This window comes from Pteropus vampyrus, unplaced genomic scaffold, assembly GCF_000151845.1.
Source record: "Pteropus vampyrus isolate Shadow unplaced genomic scaffold, Pvam_2.0 Scaffold984, whole genome shotgun sequence".
NCBI lineage: Eukaryota > Metazoa > Chordata > Mammalia > Chiroptera > Pteropodidae > Pteropus > Pteropus vampyrus.
In genome coordinates this window covers 303535-318432 of record NW_011889765.1, presented here as the reverse complement: position 1 = coordinate 318432, position 14898 = coordinate 303535, and the positions used below count along the sequence as shown (strand labels likewise).

Here is a 14898-nt window from a genome sequence, read left to right as displayed (position 1 = left end):
AAGATCCTAAACAAAAACAACATACCCCTCACCAACTATGGCCCCTGGGTGGAGATACTAAACTGACCTATGTTTGTTACAAACCTATCCACCACCAAAAGTGATGACAAAGTGCCCTCACTTTAACTGAAACTTTGGTTTGTTCTACCTAGCGTTTCAAGCACCCATACACGTACTTAAAATAACAATCTTCCTCAGAATCAGAGCTGATGCAAAGTCTGGCTTGTGTTTTCAGCAGTAAAAGCAGCCCTGGCATAGACTTGAAGTTTCTAAGCGAATTAAGGAAAATTTGCCCCACCTGGTGAGGCAAAGAGGCTCAGGACTCAGGCTTTCCCATAATTGGGTGCACCTAGTTAAATTATCAACGGTCCCCTCCCTTTCAGCATGCGACTGATTCAGGGAAGCCCCACTGCTCCATTTATATCCTCTATATCTATATCCCTATAAACCATGTATTTATAGGTATTTATATATATATAGTAACACATTTTATATATAATACAAAAATTGCGAACTTTAAAATAGATAACTAGCTATATCACTTATGATGCATATTAAATAACATGTCTATCACAGCGACCTTGTCCGACTGACCAGGTGTAAAGCTCCAAAACCAACATTTTGTGCACTGAAATCTTGGGAAAGTGTTTATTCTCTTAAATACACTTTGTCAAAGGCCTCACCGTTAGGGCTTTTAACTACTATAAGCTTTGTACTCAGAAGGAATAAAATTAATAATTTTAGTACTTTGAATCCGAAGACCACAAGACGTTCATTGTGATTTACGGTATTGGGAAAGCCAGACACCCCACTGTGACTGTCCTACTGCGGCAGGACTTAATTTTATTTTCATAGCTTCCGAGAGTTTTCCTAACACCCAAATTCAAAGAACGCTTTTTGAGTAAACTAGAGAATAAACGAACGCCAAGAACCACTGAGTGCAGGCACGAACATCCTATTAGGTTTGTTACAGAGTTTATCATCGGATCACTCAGTGTACTGGGCGCCAAGCCCTGGTGTATGCGCTCACTAATCTTCAGAAATAAGCACGAGCTTCTACCCCTTTTACAGGTGAGCGATCTGACTCTCCAGAGCAACATCTGAAACCGCCACAGCAAAACTCCAAAGCCCAGCTTCAACAGCCCACACACTGGTCTGGCATCCACTGCGCATGCCCCAAACCCGTGACCAATGGGAGCCTGGCGTACGGTAGTGGAGGCGGGGTTATGTTATTCTTCGAGGCCCAGGTAGCTTCAAAGAATAGCAAGGATGACAGCCCCCGACCAATCATAGCCCACGACGGCCCGCAATCGCGGGGGGTGGGGTGGGGTGGGCGGGGTGAGAGTGGTTAAGATGGCGGGTTTGAGAATGGCGGATGTGGGAGAGTCCAGGGCTGCGACTGTAAGGTGAAGCCCACCGAAGCGGGTGGGAGTCGGGAGGATGGGATGAGGATCGTGAGATAACCGGGATTGCGACATGAGGCACCTGTCATATTCCTCCCCCACAAATAAAATGGTATGTTGCAAGATGGCCGCTTCCTCTCCAGTGGCACGGTTCTTGGTGGACTGTTCCATTGTGTGGCCCATTACAAGCTGCCGTGTTAACACTCCTAGGATCACACAGTCAAGGGTGTGGGCAGCCTTTGGGACATACATACTGGGAAATGTACACTCCTTGAGTGTACACTCATGAGGTCACACTCACTGGGCAGTAGACACCCCCTAGGGTCACACACTGAGGTGCAGACACTTCTGGTATCACAGGCTGGGGAATGGACACTTGGGGTCACAGATTGGAGTGCAAGGAGGTAGGGAACACCCATCTAGGGAGAGTTGGTGGTGACTTTGAGGGTGTGGACAGTGCAAGGACTAGGAGGGGTCCTCTAGCTCCCTGGCTAGCAGCCACAAACCTAGGAGGGAAGGAGAGGGCTGGCTGGCACAGTGATTTCCTGTGGAGGTCAGGGGAGTAGGGTGGGAAACATGATGGGTGAGACCTCTGAGGTTGGCAGGAACATGTCACAGCCCTGGAGGAGTCTGGCTAGGCCCAGAGGATGGATCTCTGAGATGGGGTTAGCAGCAGGCGGGGAGTAGAGAAAGGGCAGTGGGAAGGTGGTCATGTGTTCTGGGTCTTTGACCATCAGCCAGTGGTGGTGGGACCTGAAAGTGATGGAGGAGGGTGAGGAGAGGATGAGGGTGTGTCACAGGATGAATGCTAGGCTGACGGGATGATAGTTCATTTATCCAAGTTACTTAGCCATTTCATAAAAACAACAGCAATACATAATTATAAAGTGTTAAGCTCTGTCCTGATCACTGTACATGAATTATGTTATTTAGTCTTCACAATAACCTTAACTGCTATAACTATCTTGACTTTATAGATTATAAAACTGAAGCACTGAGAGGTTACCAGACTTTAAGTGCCAGATCCAAGCTATAGGGCTCTAGAATCTGTGGTTCTGACCACTGAGCCATTCTTATTTCTACAGGTGTCTCTGCTTTTCTGTGCGTACCCTATCCTCACTCCACCACCCCCTGGACAAGAAATCAGCCCCTCTCTGAGGGCCCCTAAAGCACCTATTTGCTCATAGCATCAGTGAACAATGTAGATATTTCTGTGGGTGGGGCTGGCCCCTGCACACTCTGAGTTGTTTTTCTTTCCCCTTTTCCCAGGCATGGGGTTGAAGAGATGACAGGGAAGCCTTGTGGGACAAGGACAGTAAATCACAGCAAAGAAATCTGCACTGTACAACGATTAGTCAACAAATAGTGGTTGAGCTTCTGCACATAGGATCCTGTGCTAGGGTGGTAGGGATATGGCAATGAACAAGACAGACAAGCCTTGTGTTCCATCCTGCCCTGGGGCTGTGTTTTGGGAATGCCAAGTAGGCAGACTTTGGTTATCAGAGTGTTGGGGGTGCCTCCATATTGAATTGGTAGGGTCCCGAGATACTGGGGGACAGCCCTGCAACACTAAGAGTTGTAATATTCATGAATGTCATTCCAGGATGGTAAAAAGAGGCCTCCCAAAATGTTTCTTATTAAAAGGGAGCATTCGGTTAGATCAAGAAGTGCTGTTTCTTTAGAGTGGGCCTGTCCCCAGGAAGCACCCCTCAGTCAGAGGTACAGAGGACCGTGAGGGGCAGGAAGGTAAGGAGAGGAGGAAGATGGTGCAGCAATGGACATTCTGTCCTCTTGACCTCAGTTGGGTCTTAGCAGACAGCAGTAGGACCCTATCCATGCCTATGTCTCCTCCATGGACTCAGTCACATGGTAGTAACTGGAATATGATAGACACCCCTATGTCATATCACAGACTGTCTTTTTACCTACTTAGGGCTTGAGGCTTGGCAGTTGATCTTGTAGGCAATATCCTCTCAAAGCAAATAAGCACAAGATATAAACAAGAAGTGCCTCCATTTAGTGACCCCTGGGAAGTTGTCAGGAGGAGGTGATGAGGTAGCATTAGGTGGGTGTAAGTTATTGGGAATACCTAGTCCTTGGGGTTCCTGGGCATTCACTGGATTACTAAAAAGTAAGTTAGAACTTCTCCCAGAAGTGGTGGACTGACTTATATTTGACTCACTCTCCTGCTGAGAACAGCAGGAAAGGTTGGATTAAGGTTTTGTTCTTCTTTTTTAATCTATTTGAAGACCCAGGAGAGCAAGTTACCTTTGAGGTCATCACCTGCCCAAGTACTGTCATTCAGTGCAGAAAAGCAAGAGTAGATGGCAACACATAAAAGCAAAATAAACCAGCTGCAGATTATTAATTAAGGTCAACAGAGTAATTCAGTAATCTGAATAATATGAAAAATTGTATTAAGATGATTAATAAATCACTATATTCTAAGATGGAGAAATTCTATTAGGGACTGAAATAACAAATTTACTTTAGGTTTTTTTGTTTTCATCACAATATCTGACATGTATTAGGCACACTAAACTTTTGTGAATTATTTTACTTTGCTTGTCTAGGTTTTGTATTTAGAGGAAAATATAATTTTTAAACCTGTCTGCTACTGAGAAGTAAGAACAAGAAATATACAACTTTTAAAAATTAATTTAAAAAACAACCAGCAGATGTAGCAGAGGTTTAAGGCCCCCTGATGTAAACATAAAGGAGACAGATGTAGGGGCAGAGAAAGGAGTAAGAAAGTGGAGAACAAAAGACACAGAGAAGCAGAAGAATTTTAAGTTTCGGAACTCACATAATTGGCTTCTGCTTCATCATTCGCAAGCTGTATGACCACAGGCAAGTTAGCAAAGCTTCTCTGGGCCTCAGCTTCCCTATCATTAAAATGGGGATGACAGTAGTGCTTGTTTCATGTCATCGTCTGTGAATGTGAAATGAGTAAATAAATGTAAGGCACTTAGAAAAAGCTCAGAAAACACTAAATCAATTAGTCATTATTCTCTCATGTATTCCTTCTTTTATTGAACGCCTAGTTTGTGCCAGATACTAGAGAGATACTTGGCGCATCGTGAGAGCTCAATGAACAGTGTTAAAATGAACGAATGCAATGGCCTTTTAAGGAGAAGCAGGGGCTTGTCCTAGTGGACAGGCTGGAAGGTGTCCCAGGTTTGGAGGTAGGAAATCACCTGGTAAGTTGGAGGCACCATAAGCTGAGTTATGAGGTGGGAGAAGTGGGAGGGAGGTTGAAATTGCCACATCAGAAGGGGCTTTGAACCTAGACTTAGGAGAGAAACTTTGAACCTGCGAGCATGGGGAGCCAAGCAGGTTTCTAGGCAGGAATGTGGGTCTCACCTTAAGATGTGCTATTTCCCTTCAGGTACCCAGGAATGTCAGTCACACCTCAGACCTGCTCAGCTCCCTCAAACTGCTCCTTTTGCCTGAGAGCTTAGTGTCCCCAAAGCTCTGAGGCCCAGAGAGGAGTGGGGACTGAGCTAGCATTCACTTGGGGAAACAGTCTGGCATTATCTGGTAAAGTTAGAGATATGCAAACCTTACAACCCCCTAACTTACCTTCTGAGAGTATACATGACTGTGTGGACCAGGAAATGTGTACAGGAGTGAACACAGCAGCATTGCTCCCAATGGCAAAAGCCAGAAACACCCCAAATATCTGTTAATAGGAGACTATGAATAAACAAGTTGTAAAGTCGCTCAATAGAATACTATACAGCAGTAAAGATGAACAACTACTACAGGCAAATACAAATCTTGGTAACAGAAGCCATGAAGCATAGAGATGAAAAGTGTGCCCTCTGGACCCAGCCTGCCTGGCACGCAATCCAGGCTCTCCCACTTGCTAGCTGGGAGCTACTGGGAAAGCCCCTCATTTCCCTCTGTCAAATGGACACAGTAACAGTGTGTGTCCTGCAGGCTGTTATGAGGATTTAAATGAGCCAGTATTTACAAAGTGGACAGAACAGTGCCTGGCACACATATTCAGTGCTACATGAATGTTTGTTAGATAAAAATAGAATGTTAAGTGAGGTAAAAGCAAGTCTCTGAATATTGCATACTTTGAAAGTTCAAAAGCAACGAAAATGAAACAAGATGTTGTTTAGGCATTCGTATATACTATAAAGTTCCTCTCTTCAAAAAAGGGAATGATAAACAAAGTAATTTGGGAGCTGCGGGGAGGCAGGGGTAAGAGTTGGGGAAGTGAGCTGGGTTGTTGAGGTCTCAGGAGAGGGGTGGGATCCCAGGTGCTCACTGTGTAATTAAAAGAAAAAGTTTTAGCACAGTAATTCTTCAGCACTAGGGGCCTTGGACCTTAGGCCCAGGCTAACGGGGTGCTTTGGGGAGGAAGGAGGCTGCCCAGCCCCATGACTGTTTCCCACCACCGCAGCTTGCCCTGCAGAAGTGCCAAAGTGGCCTAGCTCTTGCTGTTAGCCAATCAGAGGGAGGAGGAGCTGATCCAGTCAGAGGGAGATGGAACCCAAAGAGAAAGAAAGAAGGAGGAAGACATGAGCTCATTCAAAAGATGGGTCTAACCAGTCAAAAAAAAAGGAGGGCCTCGGTCTAAGGGCAGAGGGTCCAAGCTTGTCCTAGTGAGGAGGAGGCCAGGCCCACCGAGGGGCCCCTGGAGGACTTGTTTCCCTTGTGGTTTTTTGCACTTCCTGTTCCCCTGCTCACTGCAAGTTCCTCTTTTTACCCTGCACTCAGAGCCTAGCAAGCAAGGACAGGGCAGGAGGCACCATGAGTGGGGGCCCTGTGGGAGGCAGGCCTGGGGGCCGCGGAACACCCATGGTTCAGCAGAACATACCTTCCACTCTTCTCCAAGACCATGAGAACCAGCGACTCTTCGAGATGCTTGGACGGAAATGTTGGGTGAGCTGGGGATCTCCTGGCCCTCCCTGTCTTTCTCCCTTTCCTCCTCTTCCTCTCTTCATCTTCCCCTTCCTCCTCCTCCCCTCCTTTCCTTCCCTTCATCTTTCCCATTCTTCCCTTCTCGTTCTTCCCCTCTTCCTCTCCTCTTTTCTCTCTCCATCATCTCCTTTCCTAGAACTCATTTACCCCCATTCACCAATCTTAGGAAGATCTCTAGGTCTTTTACTTTCTCTCTAGTTGTGGCTCTTCCCTTAGGGCCATGACAGCCATGGGCAAGGAAGGACCAGGTCTGCCTTCCAGATTCTCTGGTTGCCCCTGACCAGATCCACTGAACCCCACTCTCCCCTCCCAGACGCTGGCCACTGCGGTTGTTCAGCTGTACCTGGCGCTGCCCCCTGGAGCCGAGCGGTGGACCAAGGAGCATTGTGGGGCTGTGTGTTTCGTGAAAGATAACCCCCAGAAGTCCTACTTCATCCGCCTTTATGGCCTTCAGGTGATCCCCACCCTCACTGGACATGCCAACTAGTTTTCAACCCGCAAACCAAAATCTGTGTCCATAGTCCCAAACCCTTGGACAGATCAGTGAACCCCTGGGCCCCAGAACCAAAGATGTCATCCAGATGTCAAACTCTGGTTTGCCTTTCTAAGTCTGTGATGACTGACCCCAGAGTCTGCATGTCGAGATCTATAACCTGCCACATATTAGTATACCTTCTAAGTCTAATCTGTTCTACAAACTCCAAAAAAAAAAGAGCACTATATTTTTACCTGAACCTTAAATCTTCTCTAAACTCAACATTTGGGTACCAGAAATCCCCTATCAAAACTCCTAAACTCCAGATGTTTGCCTAGCTCTTAAGTCATAAATCTGTTCCACAAACCCCAAACCTGAATATGCCATCGAGTCTTGAACTCCAAATCTGTCCTTTTAAACCCACAGAATGGACTCCAGAATTCCTGAATCTTTTCCACAAACCCCCAACCTGAACTCCCCAGGCACATACCCCAAATTCATCCTTCTAAACCTATAAAGATGAACCCAGCATAACCACATCAAGATCCCAGGACCATCGAATACTGACCAAATTCCTAAACCATAACTCTACTTCACAAACCTAAACTTGCACATACCTTGTCTGAACCCTTCTCCCCAAACTCCCAAGTCCCTATGCCTGAACCTCAAATGTCAACCCTGACTCCCAATACTGGAGTCCTGCCTGCCCAAATGAAGGCTTCCATAAGGGGTATGTGGGATGGAGTCTAGAATGGGCTCAGTTTCCTATAACTAGAGTCCAGACTCCTCAAATTCGATTCCCCAAGTCTCACATCTAAGGCCCCAAATCCCAAATCCAAAGCTTTCACTGCAGTGTCTAACTCCCATAGTACAGCCCAACTCTCCACATCTAATTCCTAGACCCCCAGCTCTCTGATGTTGAGTTGGAAATCTCCAAATCAGATCTTGGGGCTTCAAATTTGGACACCATGCTCCCTGCCCAGATAACAGAGGTTTGCCACCCGGGGCATGCTTCAGTGCCAGTGTGTTCTCCACCTTTCCAGGCAGGCCGGCTGCTCTGGGAACAGGAGCTGTACTCACAGCTGGTCTACTCCACTCCCACCCCCTTCTTCCACACCTTTGCTGGAGATGTAAGTGACCTCCCAACTCCTGGGCCTCAGTTGGGGTTGGGGGAGGAGATGGGAGAGGTGTGCAAGGTCTGGAAGGCTTTTGACCCCAAGGTGTGTGCAGGACTGCCAAGCGGGGCTGAACTTTGCCGACGAGGGTGAAGCCCGGGCCTTCCGGGCCCTGGTGCAGGAGAAGATACAGAAAAGGAATCAGAGGCAAAGTGGAGGTGAGGAGACCTCAGGAGAGGAATGTAGATTGGGCAGAGGTGAGTGTGAGTGGGGAGCTGGAAAAGCCTCTCTCATGGTTCTGGTTCCCAGTCTACCTGTCTCTCCACAGACAGACGCCAGCTACCCCCACCACCAGCACCAGTCAGTGAAGGTGAGTCTTCTAGAGCAGTGGTCCCCAACCTTTTTTGCACTACAGATTGGTGCTCCTATGGGAATCTAATGCCTGATAATCTGAGGTGGAGCTGAGGCAGTGATGCTAGCACTGGGGAGTAGCTGCAAATACAGATGAAGCTTTGCTTGCTCACCCGCCACTCACCTCCTGCTGTGAGGTCCAGTTCCTATCAGGCCATGGACTGGTACGGGTCCACAGCCTGGGGATTGGGGACCTCTGCTCTAGTGCAAGTAGGGGTAATAAGAGGCTAGCCTAAGAACCTGTGGCAGGGTTGTGATAGCTCCCTATCCATTCCATCTTCCCAGAAAGAAGAGGAGGGCTCCCACCTTTGCCCCCACCCCCAGGTGGAGACCAAGGAGGTGAGTACTGATTCTTCTGTGCCCCTTCGTGGACAGGTGGGTGAGTGGATGGACAGATGGGTGGGGAATGGGTAGATGGATGAGTAATTTGATGGGTGCAGAGATAAGTGGGTGAATGGGTGGGTAGATGTGTAGGTGGATGGATTAGTGGTGGATAGATGGTTGAGTGGGAGGATGAATTGATGGAAAGATCAAAATATAAATAGATATATAGATGTATAGGTGAGTGTATAGATGCATAGGTGAATTGGTATATGGATAAGTGGATGAATGGTTAGATGATTGAGTAAATTAATGATTGAGTGAGTGATTGAACTGAACAGTGACAAAATTTCAATCAGTGAAGAAAGCAATGATTGAATGAATGAATGAGTGAATGAGTGAATGAATAATTTAACAAATTAGTGAATGAGCCAGTGAATAACTGAGTCAATACTTAAGTGATAAGCATGAGTGAATGAACAAATAAAGGAATCAGTGAATGTATGAATGGTTTGTGGGACCCACTTACCCATTTCTCTATAAACTCTCTTTGGATCCCTCACCCACTTCCTCTCTGATCTTAAAACACACACACAGTTTTCTCAAAGAATTTCTATCTCTTGCCCTTATGCTTTGATTGGTAGATAAGTGAGTCAATAGTCTAGTCACCCTATTTTCCCCACAGGTCCAGCAGCTGGCCCACTGTCCCTGGGGCTGGTAACAGTAGACATTCAGAACCCGGACATCACAAGTTCACGATATCGTGGGCTCCCGGCACCTGGGCCTGGCCCAGCTGATAAGAAACGCTCAGGAAAGAAAAAGATCAGCAAGGCTGATATTGGTGCGCCCAGTGGATTCAAGTGAGAACCTCTCCCGAGTGGGCCCACAGATCCCTAGGAGGGGGGCAGATGAACAGGTGGACAGGAGGAGAGCTGAGTAGATGGAGGAATGGACAGATGGATGGATGAGTGGGTGAGTGAACGAGTGGATGGGTGAGTGCAAGGCCAGGACTAGGGAGAGGCAAGAGAAGTACCAAGGTTGCAAAATTTATGGAGACAGTCAGTCTCAGGGTAATGTAAATGCAATTCACGACTCTGAGAGTGAGTGCCTTCTTAAGTTTTACACCCTAGGCACCTCACTTGCTTCACCCTAGTTCTACCCTGGGTGGGTTGGTGGGTGAATAGATGGGTGGGTAGATGGATAGATGGATGAATGAATGAAATGAATAGGTGGGTTGAAGAATAAATGAATAGGTGGCTGGATGGATGGGTGGATGGGTAAATAGGAAGTGGGTGGGTAGAAGGATGGGTTAGATGGATATATAGGCTGATTGGTTCAAGACAAGATAGATGGGGATAGGTAGGTGCCAGATATGTGGATGAATGGACACTTCAGTGGATAAATGGACAGAAGTATGTGGTTGAATGGAGACAAGTGAGTGGATGGATGGAAAGGTGGGCACATAGGCAGATGGATGGGTGGATAGACAAATGTGTGTGAGGACAGATTGATGGACAAATGTGTAAATAGATGTGCAGGGGCAGATGAGTGGAAAGACAAATGTACAATACATCAGTGGCCTGACGTGAATGTGAATGGCTAGGTGGACAAATGAATGGGTGGATGGATGGACAGATGGGTCCACAAGCTATGGAGCCCTTCTAATTCCATAATTACTGCTCTCACTCATTCACTCATGGCTCATTAATTAATTCTGGCCCCTCCAGAGTCCCTCTGGGCAGGAGAGGGCAGGAAGGCTTCACTAGGAAGGTAGGGAATGAAGGGCAATGGAGTTTCACTGGGGTCTACTCACCTTCCCTAGACATGTGAGCCACGTGGGGTGGGACCCCCAGAATGGATTTGACGTGAGTAACTCTAAAGTCCCCTGGACCCCACTCAACTCCCACCTACCCTTTCATAATCTACCAATCAGACCTATCCCCAGAACCCACCCTTCCCACACCCATCTCGGTTCCTTCTCTGGGGTGGACTCAGTGATAATCTGTGCCCCTTCCCTCCCCACCTTATTTGCCCACCCCTTTCCTGGACTTTTTCCTCCTGGGCAGGTAAACAACCTGGACCCAGATCTGCGGAGCCTGTTCTCTAGGGCAGGAATCAGTGAGGCCCAGCTCACTGATGCTGAGACCTCTAAACTTATCTATGACTTCATTGAGGACCAGGGTGGGCTGGAAGCTGTGCGGCAGGAGATGAGGCGCCATGGTGAGTCCCCCCTTCTGGACACCCACTTCTTCTCCAACCCTGGTAGCTGATTTTGAGAGATACACTGCAGTCAGTCCTCATGGAAACCCCTCTACTGCTTGATTTGGGAGTTGGTCAGTTGGGTACCCATTTTACAAATGAGCAAAACTGAGGCTTGGAAGGAAACTATAATAATGGCTATGTGTTATTTTCCCCCCTCAGAGCCACTTCCACCACCTCCACCGCCATCTCGAGGAGGGAACCAGCCCCCCCGGCCCCCTACTGTGGGGAGTAACAAGGGTCGTTCTGGTCCACTGCCCCCTGTACCTTTGGGAGGTGCTCTGCCCCCACCAACTCCCCGGGGCCCCCCACCCCCAGGCCGAGGGGGCCCTCCACCACCACCTCCTCCAGCCACAGGACGTTCTGGACCACCACCCCCTCCGCCCCCAGGAGCTGGGGGTCTGCCCCTGCCGCCGCCACCACCACCGCCACCACCACCACCACCCAGCTCTGGGGATGGGCCAGTCCTTCCCCCACCCCCCCCTTCTCTGGGGCCTGTGGGGGGCCTGGCCCCTGGTGGGGGTCGGGGGGCACTTTTGGATCAAATCCGGCAGGGAATTCAGCTGAACAAGGTGAGGACCAGCAGGATGAAGGACTGGGGGTCTGGGACTCTGGAGAGCACTGTTCAAGTCAGAATATTGGGGGTCCAGGGCTATGACTGATGGGAGTTCAAGGCTTTTGGGGTTCAGTTATAGGGTTGGAAGGTTGGTGGGAAGAGGTGGGCTTGGAGCCTTGAAAGGGACTGGAGGGTGTGGGTAGTGTGGGAAGGGGCAGGGAGAAGGCCCTGAACCCTCTGTGTTGGACCCTGCTTGCTACAGACCCCTGGGTCCTCTGAGAGCTCTGCACTGCAGCCACCACCTCAGAGCTCAGAAGGGCTGGTAGGAGCCCTGATGCACGTGATGCAGAAGCGAAGCAAAGCCATCCACTCCTCAGGTGAGAGCCCACCCTCCCCTGCTACCTGCAGGCTGCCCTCTCTGGAACCTATCCTGCCAGGACAGTGACCCTGCTTCCCAGGGCTAGTGTTGGCCTGAAAACAACCCCAACAGTCTCCATCAATAGTCACATTAGCCCCATCTGTTGATGATAGTATTAACGTAAATCTTGTATCAATTTCCTTTTAGACAATGCTAATGTCATTACATAACAATAATATAATTATCTTTGACAATAATATTAACATTAATATCAAGATATATCCTATGTCCACATTATTAACATTAATCCCATTTGTTCAGTAGTGTTAACATTAGCCTACTATGTGATGATAATATTGTAAAGAACCCCATCTTTGACAGTAATGTTAACCCAAATTCCATGTGTCAACAGATTAACAGTAACTCATTATGTCATATTATATAACTAACCCAATCTTTTTGCAATGATGTTAACACGAATCCCCTAGTGTGTCAACAGTATTGTCATCATATGACAATTATGTGAGGCTAATATGTGTGACAATAATTATTATGTGACAATAATATGATTAACTCCAACTTTGATGATAATATTAACATTAACCCAGACTATGTCCATAAGATTAACATGGATCCATTATATGACATTATAATGAACCTCATCTTCTGACAATGATATTATCATTAACCTCATTATGTGTCAACAATATCAACATTAACCCAGTATGAAACAATAATATTGTAATTTAGTCCCTTTGCTAATAATATTTAAATTCACTCCATTAAATGACAAACCCGTTAACATTAACCCTTTTTGTGACAATAAAATACTAAAGAACCACACATTTTTGACAAAATTAACTTCAACTCCAACTAGAACCCAGACCCCAACTATAATCCCTATCTTGTCCCAAACAGAAACCCTAACTCTCTCTCATCCAACGCATAGGCCCCAGATCTGATTTCCTAGTAAGAGACCTCAGCCCCCCAGGGCCCTGAGTCCTGAACTCTCAGGCCCTAGGAACCCTCTTTCCCCAGGCTTTTTAACCCTCCTACCCATCCTGAGTTCCACTCTTTTTGTCTCCCTCCAGATGAAGGGGAGGACCAGGCTGGAGATGACGATGAGGATGATGAGTGGGATGACTGAGTCACCACCATCCCCACCTATTCAGTGCTCCCTCCCCTTGGCAGCCACTGCTCCCTGCTTTCCTCTTTTGGCTTCCAGGCCCCCAAGGTCCATTTCTTCCCCACCAACCTCTAATGATATTATCTCTGACTGACCCCCACACTCACCCTAGCAATAGCCAGGGCCCTTTTTATACAAATTTCTCAGTTCTCCTCACTCAAAGATTTTTAAACAAAAATAAAATAACTGTCATTTTGTTTCTCTAAATCTGTTTGTCTGTATTGCAAATGTGGGAATTTGGGGTCCTTTTCCCACAGAGTCCCTTTTATTCATATATTTCATTTCATTTATTTAGCCTTACACATATACAATCCATTCATTTGTTCTCTCAGTCATTTAGCCTTTGTTTCCTTTTGCCTTTCTTTCCATAAACATTTATTGTCAGGCACTATTTTAGAAATTGGGGATAAAGCAGTGGAAAAAATTGACAAAAATTCTTTCTCTGGTGGGGCCAACACTCTAGGGGCAGACATTGTGGGGCGGGGGAGATAGACAAGAAGGAAGGAATCAAAGAGAAACAAAAGATAGTTATAGATCATAAGTGCTTTGTGCTGAGAGGAAATTACATTCAGATACAGTATTCAGGGAAAGCTGCTTGGAGGAGGTGACGGTTATGCTGGACCTAAAGAAAGAGGAGTCAACTAGGTGAATATTTGGGGGAAGGGCATTCCAGACAGAGGGAACAGTTAGTGCAAAGGCCCTGATGTGGGAAAAAGCTTGACATGAAGCTGGGTGTGGTGAATGAATGGGAGTTATTTATTCATTCACTTATTTATTTTTTAAAAACCGTTCAATCAACACAATACTAGATCAAGAGAGTACTGGATGGTCAGACTTCCCCATGCTCCATGCATATAACAACTCACCCAGGATCCTTATGTGCAAGATCCCCCTCTCAATATTAGAATCTGGTTCTTCCCAGTTTCCAGTGCAAACCAAGTCCTGGCCAATGGCAATGGAAGAGACAAAGACTTAATAATCAGATAGACCTGCTCTGGAACCTGGGCAAGATGCCTCACCTCAGAGCCTTAGTTTCCTCATCCATACAATGGGAGTAAGAAAATGGAACTGGATTCCAGTTCAAACTAGAATCCCACTGGATCACTCCTCATTCTCCAGGACTTGCTCTCCAGAAAAAAAGGAACAATTCAAAACTGTCCCTGGTGTTTAAAGCTATTTCCAAGGGAGTAATTAGAAACTCTTGCACATTAAAGCCTAGAATCGAGGTTGCCTACCTCTTCCCATTTCTGAAATCTGATGGATTGAAGATCTCAGGTAGCCTAACTTTAGAGGAGGAGGAGGGGAACGGGGAGAAAGATAAAAGTGAGGGAGAATCCAGAGAGGGCAGGCTTCTTCCATCTGCAAGAGCAGTGGAAGAATTCCTGAACCACTGAGGTGCAGGTTGGGAGGTTAGGGGAAGAAGGGAAAGAGCCAGGTGGTGGGTGTGAGGTAGGAGGTATGGGAGTGGGAGCTGGCTCTTCTCCCAAAGCCGGGGAAGCTGAAGGAGTCTAAGTTTCCCTTTAATTCTTTCATTATTCTTCAATCTGCACTCTACCCGCCATCCACCCTGGCCAAGTCCCTGAATACTGAGTCTAGGAAGGTCTTATATTACTTACCCCCACTCCAAACTCCCCTGATGAAATTCTAGAAATCAATGTTGCAGAACCCCTTGGGCAGGCTTTGTCCTAGAAAAGATGTTACATCACACAACTTCTGAATTCCTAGGAGCACTGGTTAGAGCAGGCACAGACCTGGGGTAAAAGAATTGCTTGTGGGCAAGTTGCTTGACCCCTCTGGGCCTCAGTTTCTTTAGTCTTTAAAATGAAGACAAAAAATCTTACTTCACTGGCTGTGGCCAGAATTAAAATAACTGGTGCCT

General features: G+C 47.0%; 1 protein-coding gene across 1 annotated transcript; it reads left to right on the top strand.

The window, feature by feature from the left end:
* Nucleotides 1–1369: 1369 nt before the first annotated feature.
* WAS (Wiskott-Aldrich syndrome) lies at nt 1370–13211 on the top strand. The gene is made up of 13 exons (XM_011386233.2): nt 1370–1515; nt 6135–6299; nt 6652–6792; nt 7857–7943; nt 8044–8146; nt 8257–8298; nt 8625–8678; nt 9346–9520; nt 10483–10525; nt 10727–10880; nt 11082–11491; nt 11738–11852; nt 12925–13211. Exons 1-13 carry the CDS (start codon nt 1477–1479, stop codon nt 12978–12980), a joined length of 1584 nt encoding a protein of 527 aa, XP_011384535.2. The 5' UTR covers nt 1370–1476; the 3' UTR covers nt 12981–13211.
* The last annotated feature ends 1687 nt before the right edge of the window (nt 13212–14898 follow it).